The sequence below is a fragment of the Manis javanica genome, chromosome 4, assembly GCF_040802235.1.
Source record: "Manis javanica isolate MJ-LG chromosome 4, MJ_LKY, whole genome shotgun sequence".
In the NCBI taxonomy this organism is placed as follows: Eukaryota; Metazoa; Chordata; class Mammalia; order Pholidota; family Manidae; genus Manis; species Manis javanica.
The window spans coordinates 125,860,048-125,873,228 of NC_133159.1; the positions used below are offsets into that span (position 1 = coordinate 125,860,048).

At 42.5% G+C, this 13,181-nt stretch overlaps 1 protein-coding gene across 2 annotated transcripts in view; it reads left to right on the forward strand.

The window, feature by feature from the left end:
- The window catches only part of LOC140849025 (cilia- and flagella-associated protein 52-like), a 41,476-nt gene extending 37,180 nt beyond the window's left edge, over positions 1 to 4,296 (forward strand). The window contains exons 4-6 of one of the 2 annotated variants that reach the window (XM_073234814.1): positions 199 to 575; positions 2,965 to 3,076; positions 3,920 to 4,296. In XM_073234814.1, coding sequence (XP_073090915.1) covers positions 199 to 207 — 9 coding nt within the window. In that variant the 3' untranslated portion in view covers positions 208 to 575; positions 2,965 to 3,076; positions 3,920 to 4,296. The remainder of the gene's footprint in view (positions 1 to 198; positions 576 to 2,964; positions 3,077 to 3,919) is intronic. The other variant, XM_073234816.1, reaches the window with a different exon arrangement.
- The last annotated feature ends 8,885 nt before the right edge of the window (positions 4,297 to 13,181 follow it).

Consider the following 13,181-nt stretch of genomic DNA (forward strand, 5'->3'; position numbering starts at 1 on the left):
CCCACCCAGCATGCTCTGACTGCCCCTGGTAAGGTGCATTGTGAGGACACAGAAATGGAGTGGACAGAGTTAACAGGAAATCTGTTTGGGATAGACAAATCAACCCAAATCCAAGCTTGTACCAAATCTAGTTTGAATAGTAGATGTTTTCTAAGAAAGAGAAAGTTGAGTTTCACAGCTCTTGAGTTTCTTTTTCAGGTGTCTTAGGAGGAATCAGATGATTCTGGCCAACACCTTATTCCAGTGTGTTTGTTACCACCCTGAAGAGTTTCAGATCATCACCAGTGGGACAGACAGAAAGGTTAAGTACTGTCAGCAAGAGTCAAGATCTTTCTGGTACAACAGAAAAGTGAAATATGGTGGCCGAGAGTGCAGGCTCCAGAAACAAGCCATACCAGTACAAAGAAGGAGGCTTTGCCATAGATCCACCATGTGGCTTTGGAAATGCTACATAACCTTTCAGTGCCTTTGCTTCCTCATCTGTAAAATGGAAATGATGATACTGTCAACCTCAGAATTGCCATGATGATTACAGCCATGCTCACGTACTGCTAATAGCAGGGGCCTGAAACACAGTAGGTGCTCAATAAATATCAGTTTTTATTATTAGGAAATTTCTGAGGCTGGAACAGAATTGCTGTGCCCAAGCCAGCTGTCACCTTTACTAAATTCAAATCAAATGACAGTAGAGCTCCTCATTTCTCATTGCTCTAGTTCATCAGTATATCAAGTTTCTTTAGCTGGGGAGTCCATGTCTTTGAGTAAAGATCGGTCCCTCTATTGGGGGAAATATTTCCTCTTGGGGCAAGCAAAAGGCTTCAGGAGAGTCACATGGAGGGGCACAAGGATGCCAGGGTGTTATCCAGCTGTACAGATGAGCCAGATCTTGGTCTAATTGATGGATTTGGGCTCCCCTGATTTGGATTTGAGATGACTTTGAGATCATTGAAGAAGGTGCATATTTATCTTTTCACTAGTTACAGAAAAGGCTGATAAGTGAAAAGTATAAAAATATAGTAGGAAAAATACTAAACGTGCCTCTCCACCTGCTGCCCCCTACAGAATTAGAATTTAAGAGTGGGGCTTTTTTCTGCCTGAGCTTTCCATGTGATTGAGAACTACTGCTCAAAGACACTGTCATAAAAACGCAAGAAATCCTGGTCCGAGCCAGGATTTGCTGACCCAGATGGAATGTTGTGGGAGGGCACGGAGATTGGCTTCCCTTCTAGTCTCTGCAGATTGACCTTCTCAGTTTGTGTCTCATTGGCCCAAACGGGATTAAAAGCCTGCCCACCCGCCAACCCCATGGCGCCCCTGTGGTCTAAATAGGCTTCCTCTTCCAACTGGCGTGGAATGGATATTAGGGAGTTCATCACAGCACCTCTATAAATGTTTTGCTCTATGGTTCAAAAAGCTTCTGCCATATTCTAGGTTTCAGCTCATGAGACTTGAAGCAGCCTGCTTCCTTCTTAATGGCATTTTCACCAGAGTACTCAAACCATACGTCATAAATCTGTCAACCTATTCTGAGGGTTGGGGACAGGACACTGTCCCTGCTGTCACAGAGCTTACATCCTGTGGGGAGTTATTTTGGGTGGGAGGGAACGGGTTGTTCAGTTCACATGTAAATGAATACATAAATGGACTATGAGTAAGAAATGAACAGAATGATAAAGTTGCTGAAAGGCCTAAAAAGAAAATAGACTCGGTTGTACTGTCTGGGTGGAAGGAAGCTGCTTTAGTGAGGATGGTCAGCAATGCCTCCCTAAGGAGGTCAAGTTGAGCTGAGGCCTGAGTGACAAGGACCGAGCCATACTTAGACCTCAGGGAAGACCAGCCCAGGTGGAGGATACCTGGGAAAGCCTGAGGTGCCATAAGGCTGCCCAGAAGAGCGTCACTTTGATCTTTTTGCCAAGAAAGCAGGTGGTCAAGCACCAGCTACTAATGTAGATACGGTTCCTGAGAAACAAGGATTTTGGCGAGCTTTTATACTCTTTTATGCTTTTGCTCTGAAAACAGAACGTTTTCTTGAAGTAATCAAGTGCCAGTCAAAATTATGAAGCAAAAAAGAAAATAGTTTCTTAAATAGCATCCACAATTTCTAGCTAGGTTCTGAATACCGATTCCTGACATAATTAGTGGATCATAGAAAGTTTCCATCAGCATCAAACAAACCTCTCATTTCACAAACAAGGGGGTGAACTGTGAGTTCACACTTATGATTCCTGCTCAAGAACTCTTTGTTTGGAAAGCAATTTTATTTTTGAATAGGTTGTACATTTACAAAGTTCAGAAAGTATAAAAGTAGTATATTCAGAGCAAAATCTTCCTCCCTTGAGCCTGTCTCCCCCCCACCCCCCACCCCTAACCTCCTTCCCTCCCCCAGGAGGGGACCTTACTATCAGTTTGCCTTTAAATCCACCCTGTGGAATATTTTATTGCTTTGAGGCTGAAGAGAAAGGTGGGGATAAGGGTGGGCTGAGGAAGAGGTGGGGGGACCAGTCGCAGTGGGAAGGGGACTTTGGAAGGCTTGGTCTCCAGAACTCTCTGCAGGCTCATTCCCCAAGCTGAAGGAAGGAACCGCTTCCCCTTCCTGCAGGCCTGAAGCCTCCCTCTCCTAGGAACACACACAGGAAACTGGATTCTGTGGTGGTTTCCTTCCTCCTTCAACCGCCTGCCTCAGATTCAATGTGCTTAGTCTAAGCAAAGGCACTTTCTGTCACAATCTGGTTTTAGCAGCCCATCAGCATCTCTGTAAATAGATGCGAATTAAAAACCCAATACTAAAAATATTAAAATGGTTTCTCCACCCCCTCCTTTAGCCTGTTCATAATTTCAGCAGATATATCACCCAGAGTATATTTTTGCTACCTTCTATTTAAAGTAGAACCATCTTGTGTTAGCCTGGGTGTGGATGATTCCACTGAGCTGATTCCTGCCCAATGCTTCTTTCCTGAATTCCAGGTTGCCTACTGGAAAGTATTTGATGGGTCAGTGATCAGAGAGCTGGAAGGTTCCTTGTCTGGGTCAGTCAATGGCATGGATACCACACTGGAAGGAGTGCACTTTGTCACAGGTTAGTTCCTGGCATAAGGACAGAGTCAAACCCAGCTGAATTAAACGGGAACTAGGAACCTGCCAGGCGGAAGGCAGCAGGAAGGGACCAGACCACAAAGGGATCCGAAGGGCAATGTGGTCAGATTCAGGCCTGAAACGCTGCCCTAGGTGTGGCCGCCAAAGCAGAATGCAGAAATCCCATTTCAGTGAGAGGGAATGTTTTCCCATGAGCCTCAGGAGGACAAATAAAAGCCAAGCCTTACATTGCTTGTTTTTTTGTTGTGGGTGTTAATGACCGAACGAAGTTTGACTTTAAATGGTTTGGGCTGTCCAGCGTGCCTTGCTTTGTTATTTCCTACTGAAGCCTTAAATGCTAGGCCTGTAAGTCATTTCCAGGGGGCACTTTCCACACAACATGCCTGTAGGAATACCACCAATATTATTTCCTGCCGGACTCTTTGATTCTTCAGGCCATTAACAAATAAATGCTCCAAATGAATTCATGGCTCACATTTACATTTACCTAAAGCACAATACAAAACCAGACACGATGTGATCCCAATCACATATACAGATGTATACCTGTATACTTAGACTGTAAGGAACTAAACCGAGATGTTACTGGTGGTTACTTCTCTGTGGTGGGATCAAGGGTGATGTCCCCTCTCTGTATTTTTTTCCCCCAATTTTGACTACAATAGACCTGGAATTTTATAATCGAGGAAAAGAGTTATTATAAAGGCAGGTTTTTCTTCCTTTAAGCAGGCACACAGGGAATGTACTGAAACTAATCCAGTGATTTGAGGTCAGGGCTATTTATTCTATTGCTGCAGTGCCACAGAAAACTGTTTGACTTTTTCAGGTGGAAATGACCATCTGGTCAAAGTTTGGGATTATAATGAAGCTGAAGTGACTCACGTCGGGGTGGGACACAGCGGTAACATTACCCGCATCTGGATAAGTCCAGGAAGCCAGTACATTGTTAGTGTAAGTGCCCATGGAGCCATTCTGAGATGGAAGTACCCCTTTGCCTCATAAGCTGCAGGCACATCCCGGGTGCCGGGCACTGCCCACAGTTCTGTTGAAGGCTGAATTTCGATAACCAAGAATGCTCTTTGATTTCTTACCTCTGTTTTTGTTCTTTAGTGAAAATATTTTATCTGTGAGTTTCTCCTTTATGGAATGCATTGCACTCTTGAATTGTATATTAAAATTCAAATGTGTTCAAGGGTAATTTGTCCAGACTGTAATTAAAAGTTTATTATGAATAAATCTCCAGTTGTTGGTTTCCTGTTACACCTCTCTTCTATGACTACAAACCCCACAGCCCTTTCTCAGTATTTTGTCCACAGATATCATTGCTGTCACTCTCTTAAAATAAGAATGGTGAGCTTACCTTCTTTCCAGCATTTCACTGATCAAGCTGCATGGGGCAAGACTTGGGTTTGAATAATGTATCAAAGCATCAGCAGAATTCCTGACACAGCAGAGAGTTAAACATGAATTAGTGTTTTCTCAAAGAAAAGGTGTGCTGTTGAGGAGCTTGGCATGATTATCAAAGATGAAATTTCAGAGATGCTTTTCTGAAGTCCGCCATAAAATTTCCAGTGGTCATGGAAAATCAGAAGGTCATGGAAAGTACCTTGTGCATTCAACCAGGTATCCTTTTCCAGAGAGGGAAAATTTTGGCTTTTTCTAGAAACACTTAAAGTCTCCAATTCACAGTGCAATCTTTCGTTCTAAGCATCTTTAGGCTTTAACAAATGCTTCTTGTTTGCATTAGGTAACCTGCTGCTGCCCTATTTGACATATCAAGGCAGGTATTCAAAATGATGATCACTTATTTATCAAGTAGTCAGTAACATTTCAGAGCATTGATGTAATAATGCAGCCGGCTGATCTCCTTTTTTAGTTAGAAATTTGATGATTAGTTCATTTTGCAAGGCTTTACGGGATTCACCATTAACCTGACGGTTTATAAAGGATAGCGAGTGGAGGCCCCCAGTTAACCCAGGGAATCAGGGGCGGGGCCGGGCCGCGCCGAGGTCACCGAGCAGCTGGCGGCGCTGGTGCGCGCGCTCTGGACCCGCGAATACACGCCTCAACTTTCCGGAGTTCAAGGTAGGCGGCACGCTGCAGACGGCCGCCCTCGCCGCTAGGCGGCGGTCTTGTTCCGGTCCTTCTGGTTTCTCTCCTCGGAAAGTGTGTGCTCCATCACGAAAGGGGTTTTCTTGGGGCCTCCTTTAGATGGCATTTGCCAGTTCATCCTCTGGTTACTGCCTTTGTCTTGAGTTGACTTGTGCAGTCGCTAGTCCATGTTTTCCTTATGACTCTCTCCCAGGTATTTTGAGGGGGGTGAGTAGATTTGAGTGGGTTCAGCATTTTTGCATTCAGCAAACATTTTGTTGAATGGCCTCTGCGGCAGGCAGAGTTCTAAGGCCAGGCATAGTTTCTTTGCAGTTTGGAGAGACGCGGTGTAGGAAGTCTGACTTTGATGGCCAAGGCCTGGGAGAAAGGAGGTGATGCTTGCATTGAGATCCGAATGATGAGAAGGTCGCAGCCAGGTTGAGATCTAGGAATAATCCAGGTAAAGGGAACAGCGAGTACAAAGGCCATAGGCCTGCAGTAGCTGGGAACAGAAGGCACGGAAAGCAAACTAGTGTGGCTGGAGCCCAGGAGGGTAGATTGGGGCGTGGAGGTGGTTGGTCAGATCGCGCAACGGCTTGGAAGCAATGGTAAGGAGTTTAGATTTTATTTTAAGCCCAGTGGAAACAGAACCGGTTGCCCAGGTACTGTGCTGAGCGCCCAGGAGAGGCAGTGGGTGAGCTCCATCGGAGATGGCATTCTTTTTGTTTAGTGTGCGTGAAATCCCCTGCAATGCTTTGGCCTGGTGGTGCAGCCACAGTCCCCAGGGTCGCTGTCCACTTACTGGCTTGCCACAGGGTCATGAGGATTTGGACGTTATGTGTATCACTTCATCCAGGGTTAAATCAGGGTGTTTGGGGTCCCAGTTAAAGAGTTCCTGATAATTGATGCGCTGGGCTGGCTTCCTGCTAAGAAGACCACAGCTCTGGACAGAGAGCTGAAGCTCCCTGCAGACTAGTGAGTGATGTTCTTGGGCGAGGGGGAACCTGTCAGTGTTCATTCCATAACCACCACCACTCTCTAGTTTCAGCCTGGGAAGCCAGTCCTTGCCACGTGACCCACAAGGGTGCCAAGCTCTATTTTCCTCCTGTTTCCACTAGGGAAGCACTGTTCAGCAAGAGTCGGTGGGTCAAATGGACGTCATTTGTATCTCTTTTTGGCAACATTTGCTTTTTAAATATGAAAGGCAGTACACTAGTCCCTGTTTATCCAAGGGTCATACGTTCCAAGACCCCCAGTGGATGCCTGAAACCGAAGATAATACCAAATCGTATTCACACCCTTTTATCCTATACCTACATGTACCTATGGTAAAGTTTGATTTATAAACTAGGCATGGTCAGAGGTTAACAGCAATAACTAATAATAGTACAACTATAGAAATATACTATAAAAAGAGTTATGTGAAGATGGTCTCTCTCAAAGTATCTTATTCTACTGTACTCACCCTTCTTTTATGGATGTGATATAATAGAATGCCTACTTGATAAGGTCAAGTGCTGTGGATGACAAAGCATTCTGACTTAGCCTTAGGCTACCACTGACCTGACAATTTGTTGGAAGGAGAATCATCTGCTTCCAGACCTAAACCGCAGAAAGTGAAACCTCAGGTGGAATGGGGAGGGGTGGAGGATAGAGCTTTAGTGCATAGCACAGTGGTTAACTGCAAGGTCACTGGAGCTTTGTGACCTTGAGCAAGTTCTCAAATCTTTCTGTGCCTCAACTTTCCTCATCTGTAAAATGGGACCATAGTGGTACCTACGTTATTATAAGGTTGCGGTGAGGATTAAATGACTTAAAGGTACAGCACTTAGAATGTGCCTGGCCCTTAGGAGGTACTTGTTTTTCCCATTATACCTGCTCACCTGCAGAGACCCAGAGCAGGGAGAGAGGTCACCTCTGTGTGTTTCTTCCCATGCCAGGCACATGCTCATCTGATTACTGCATCGTTGGGAGATGCAACAGTAGTTTTAAAAAATCTTCCAAATCAGTAATCACCTTTGGTGACTCACCAAGATTTCCTACCTCACTCCTGCTCTTAAATCTCTAGGGCCTGGGTGCCTTGGGGAATTGAAGGATGATCTAGTTGTGAATATGTTAACAAGGGTGATATTATCTGGGGTTTCCAGGACTTTTGGGGTAGCCAGCCTTGGAGGGAGTGGAGGATTCCAGAATCTGGGCTTTTAAACCCTGCTGATTGAAATCTAGGTGGGCTCTTCTTATTTTACAGATGAGGAAACATTCATTCATCCAACACATACTTCTTGAGCGGCCAGACACTGTACTGGGAGCATGCAATACTCGAGAAATACAAAACCGGAACCTGGGGCCGCTGTCCCAAGTTTATAGTCCAGCGGGAGGGATGGATGGACATTAATGAGAGAATCACACAGGCACAGGATAAGAGCTGGTGACAAGCGCAAGGCAATAAGAAGTCAGGGCGCTCTGGCAAGGCTGGTAGAAGGTGTGATTGATTGGGGCAGGTGCCCCCTCACCCCAGGTGTCCCAGAAGAGGTGACCATGGAGTTGAGTTCTGGAGGATGAAGGGTCAACTTAATGGGAGGGTGAGGAGGTGGGGCTGAGGGGGCCCCCTGCTGGTGGTGCAGAATAAATGACTGATGAAATGAATTAATGGAAGCCCATGTGGCTGTGGGAGGGGCTGAAGAATTGACTGAGGAGAAGCCACATAATGTTTTCTTAAGGAGTTTGGTCTTCAGGAGGGATTACTGGCTTCAGAGAGAGGAAGACAGGAAACTGAGGAGGGATCTCCATGCTGGAGTGAGTTACCCCCGATCCCAACCAGGCAAATGGAGTGGGTTGTGGTGTCTGCCCGTCCTGAGGCTGGTGCCACCCAGTCTCCCAAAGATGGTAGGTCCACTGTCTGTGTTAACAGCAAGTGAATGAATACATTTTAAGAAATCCTGTCCATGGGATTATCTATAATACTTTACTTTTCTAATGATCTAACTAAATATGCGTGTATTATGCAAAATTGGAAAGTGCTAAAATGTAAAAAAATTGATCTGGAACTCCACCTTCTAGAGATAACCATCATAAACATATTGATGTATTTCAAAGCCTGTACAAATAATTGGAAATTCTGGTTTTCTATCATGCTTTTTTTACTTAAATATTATCATAAGACTTTTTCTTCGCATTAAATATTCTGTAAAATTTAATTTTTAATGCCTTGAAGTGAAATTGCATGGTGAAAGCAAAGATATGACCATTTCATTATTTTTAAATGTTTTTTGCTTTTTAAACCAACTTTATTGAGGTATAAATTATGTACAGTGAAAATGAGTTATATCTGACATACAACACTGTGTAAGTTCAAGCTGTACAACAGTATTCACTGGATGCGTTTTTATTGCCATAGTTAGCATTAGCTAACATCTTATTGTCTCACATATTTATCCTTTCTTCTGGTGTTGGGAACAATTAAAACCTAGTCTCTTAGCAAGTTTAATGTTTATAATACAGTTTTGTTGTCTATAATCACTATATTATGTTAGGTCTCCATGTCTAGTTACTTACTAGTTGCACATTTGGACCCTTAAACATCTCCTTGCTCCCACCCTCCAGCCCCTGAAAACCACCATTTTACTCTCTGCTTTTCGATTTTGGTTTTCTTAGATTTCACATATAGTAGATATTCTATAGTATTTGTCTTACTCTGACTTCTCTCACTTAGCATCATGACCTCAAGGGCTATCCATGTTGTTGCAAGTGGCAGGATTTCCTTTTTTCTCATAGATAAATAAAAATGCACTGATTTGAACTGTAGAATTTGATGAGTTTTGATGTGTGTGTACCTAATAACATCCTAATTTAAAATGTTTATCATTTTTTACTTTAAAAATCAACATTATTTGGCTTGATTATTTTTAGCACCTGCCTTGAAAAATTCATTTCCAAATAATTACATCAAGTTTCAGACACACCAGTGATATATATTTTCCTGGGTGTTTGGTATCCTTTTTTTAAGCTTATTGAACAGAAGGGAAATGTCATTTTTATTTCTTTGATTAGGAGTGAGGTATAGGATTTTTCCATGTCTCCTCCCCGGGTGTAAAACTGCTCTTGGAATTGTCTGTTCATTCTGCTTTGGTCTTGGTGTTCTCTTTACTTATTTCTATATGTTCCTCCACCCTTGTTGTATTTGCTGCAGATATTTTCACCAAAGTCTCTTTTTCTTCTCCCTACGCAGATACTGGGAGTTTTAGGTCTATTTATATTATACCTTTTAATAATATTCTGTCATGCATATATAGTTTTCATGTGGTCATAATAAGGATTTCAACGATCTGGAATTTATCTTAGCTTATGTACATAAGGATCAGTTTTAGCCCTACAATTTTAGGCACACAGAATGCTCAAGTGATAGATTTAGAGGCATTGCTTTTTAAAAATAAGAATGCCTTCTTCATCACTCTTAGGTTTTAGAAGTTCTGGACAAAACAGTAAGACATGAAATGGGAATGAAATAAAAAATACTGAACCGAAAGAAAATTACTAAATGGTTCTAGAAATTCTTACTTTAAGATTCTTGGTGTTACTGATGAGGTCAGATACAAGATAGAAAGTCAAAAGCAATAACCACTTGGAATACATAAAAATTTGATTTCATTCACAGAAACAACCAGAAATATGAAATAACTGGGAATAATTTTAGTATAAAATATTTTAAAAATTATCAGTGTAGTCAAGGAGGAAAAAAATGCACACATGGATAGAGCTGTGCCTTGTGGCAGGATAGAAATACCAAATATATTTCCATTCATCCCTCCCAAGTGAGATTTAGCTTTAGTGCAATTGTAACATTCCAGTAGACTTTCTGTGGGTATGTCTTTTGCAGGTATCAGTAGGTAAAGTTATTTTTTTGATGCCAAAACTCTCTAAAATACATCAGGTACTGTTATAATTGGAAAAAGGTAATAAAGAACAATATTCACTGTAAAAAAATTGGCAGTATATTTCAATAGATGAATGGATAAAGAAAAGGTGGTACATATAGACAGTGGAATATTACCCAGCCATAAAAAAGAATGCAGTCTTGCCATTCATGACAACTTGGATGAACCTAGAGATCCAAGTGAAACAAGTCATAGAAAGACAAATACCATGTGATTTCACTTACATGTGGAATCTTAAGAATATAAAACAAATAAATAAGCAAAACAGAAATAGACCCATAAATACAGAAGAAATTGGTGGTTGCCATGGTGTGGTTGGGACAAGGACAATGTAGGTGAAAGGGATTAAGGGGTACAAACTTCCAATTACAAAATAAATAAGCCATGGGGTTGAAAAACACAGCATAGGGAAATAGAGTCAATAATATTATAATCACTTTGTATGGTGACAGATGGTAAGTACATTTATTATGGTGATCATTTCACAATGTGTATGACTGTTGAATCAATTTGTTGTACATCTGAAACTAACATAACATTGTATGTAACTATATTTAAATAAAAAAATATTTTTTCAATGTACAAATGAAAATGAAAAAAATATCATCTATGGTCCTATCCTTCTATGACAACTATTGGTTAATATTTTGCCCTATATTTTCTAGTCTTTTATCTTCCTGTCTATAAATATATTTTTAAAATCTCAAATATATAGTTTTACATACTTTTTAAAAAAATGACAGGATCATTTTTTTTCCCCTCATTTACTCAAGCATAACTTTTAAGGCCATCTGAGTGTGCCATAAGTGTCCCTCAGGTAACTTTGATACATAGAGAGATCTTTGCTTGTAGTTTTCATTTCCTTAGGCTAAAGCCCCCAAAGCAGAATTACTATGTTTATATAAAAGGATATTTTTAATACCCTATCTTGTCTATCTTTTTGAAGTTGTCAAATTCTTTATAGTCAGGCTCAGATGAAGAGAGTGGCAGTCTTCAAGGATCAGTATGATTAACAGGAGGGGGTTGGATTTTTTTTTTTTTTTTTTAGGAGAGCAAGGTACAGGATTTTCTTCAGAAATAAAGTGAGAGAATAGAGCTCATGGCTCATGCCAGGAGGGGACAAGAGATCCAATGGGGGTTGGATTTTGCATGAAAGAAAGAAAAAGTGGGAACATACATGTGGGGCAACTGAGTGGTTCGATGGCGTGGGGCTTTGAAACACAGAGAGTGGTGAGTGACACGGATGGGGCCGGAGCAGAGAGGAAGCCTGGATTGTTAGGTGGCAGGAGTCAGGGTTTGGAGGAGGGCATGCCGTTATCCAGCTGTTCTGGAGGGAAACGGGTCTGCTTTACCGTGCAGACAGTGGTTGGCAAGGGGACAGTCTTGGGTCCGGGCACCTTTGAAGGTGAGTATTGTCATTTGGGTGAGCAGCTCCATGATAGGAAGGGGTTTTACTGAAGGGGGCAAGGCGGAGACAAATCTGGAACCCAAATCCAGATGGCTTGACAGCTGACTGATGTGGGTGGAGAGAAAATGTAAAGGAGGACTGATGTTAGGAGGAAGCAAGTGCTGATTTTAGAGATTTTTGAGTTGGAGGGACTGGCTGCTCCCCAAGGAAAGAATGTTGGTACTAAGGATACAGGCTTGAGGAGGACTAGGAGTTGGGTTGCTGGTGAAATAGACAATGTTCAGTTAAATTTGAAGTTCAGATCAACAATGAGCAACTTCTTAGAATAACGATATCCCAAATATTGCATGGGACAAATTTATACTAAAAACATTCATTGTCTGCCCGAACTTCAAATTTCACTGGGCATCGTGTGTTTTTATTGGCTAAATCTGGCCAAGAAAAAAACACAAGACCCTACTCTGCACATCAAAGTGCAGAGAAGCTTGGAAGGAAAATCCGAACTAGATTCCCTAGTGAACCTATGCTAGTGTGATTGGAATAGACTCAGAGCCAGTATTTCAATTAATTAAATCTTGACTTTTCTTTCATCTCATCTGAAAGTTTCCTTTAAATCCCAAGAGAAGGTTAAAAGAAAGAAAAACAGCCCAGGCTATTTGATGTGATTGGTGGTGCTGAGGATTGTCCAGGGGCCATAGCCTGGCTTACACTGTTCCCTGTGGGCATGAGAAAAGAACAGATCTGTGTGGAACGAGGCTTGAAGCCTGGCTCTGCAGTGTAAGGATGGGACAAGCCACTGTCACGTACTGTGTGCAGATCATACTCGCTTACTCCCAGAAGCTCAGGTGCATGGGACAGTTGCTTGAGAAACTAGTCAGCCTCCCTCTGGGGAGGGGCATCCAGGCAGGGAGGGCTGGGCAGAAGGCAGACTCTTCATTGTCATCCTTCTTTATATTTTGAATTTTTCATAAGTATGTACCTATATTACCCTTTGAAATAAACTTTAAAAAATGGGAATAAGCATTTACAGAGAAAATGACAAAACAGTTCCACAGTTTAATAGGCGGAGGGCATATAAGTGCCGTGAGAGCAGGGATTCTTGTCCGTCTTGTTTGTTGTGTCCTCGCCCCTAAAATAGTATCCGGCAACCTGGTAGGCACTTAGTAGGAATGAAGGACCAGCTCAACCATCTTGTGATCAATCACAGAAAGAGAAGTTTGTACTTCTTTGATTTCATGCATATTGGGAAGAGGCAGGAAGGGGTGTACATGCTTGGTATTCAAGAATGTCCACTTCACTATGAGAGGGTGAATGAAACCACTGAGGGAGAGACTTGGAAAAGAGGCTGCACCCCTGTGGGGCAGACAGAGAGAGAGACAGCATAGACAGAGACTGGTGGAGGCAAGCCTGGGAAGCTCACCCCCCAGTGATCAAACAAGGAACAAGAGCTGTTGGGAGGGCAGAGGTCAACAGCATCCCCACATTCAACAGAGACAACCGTGTGGGTTTTCAAAAGCAGGACATACATTAACAGTCTTTCCTGGGGTGGGGGAAGGTGCTCTGTCCTATACAGAAAGCCCGTATAGCGTTTGGGGACGCTACCCAAAAAGAGCTGGCTTCAGCAGGGAATTTCTCACTGCATGCTGCTCCACGCA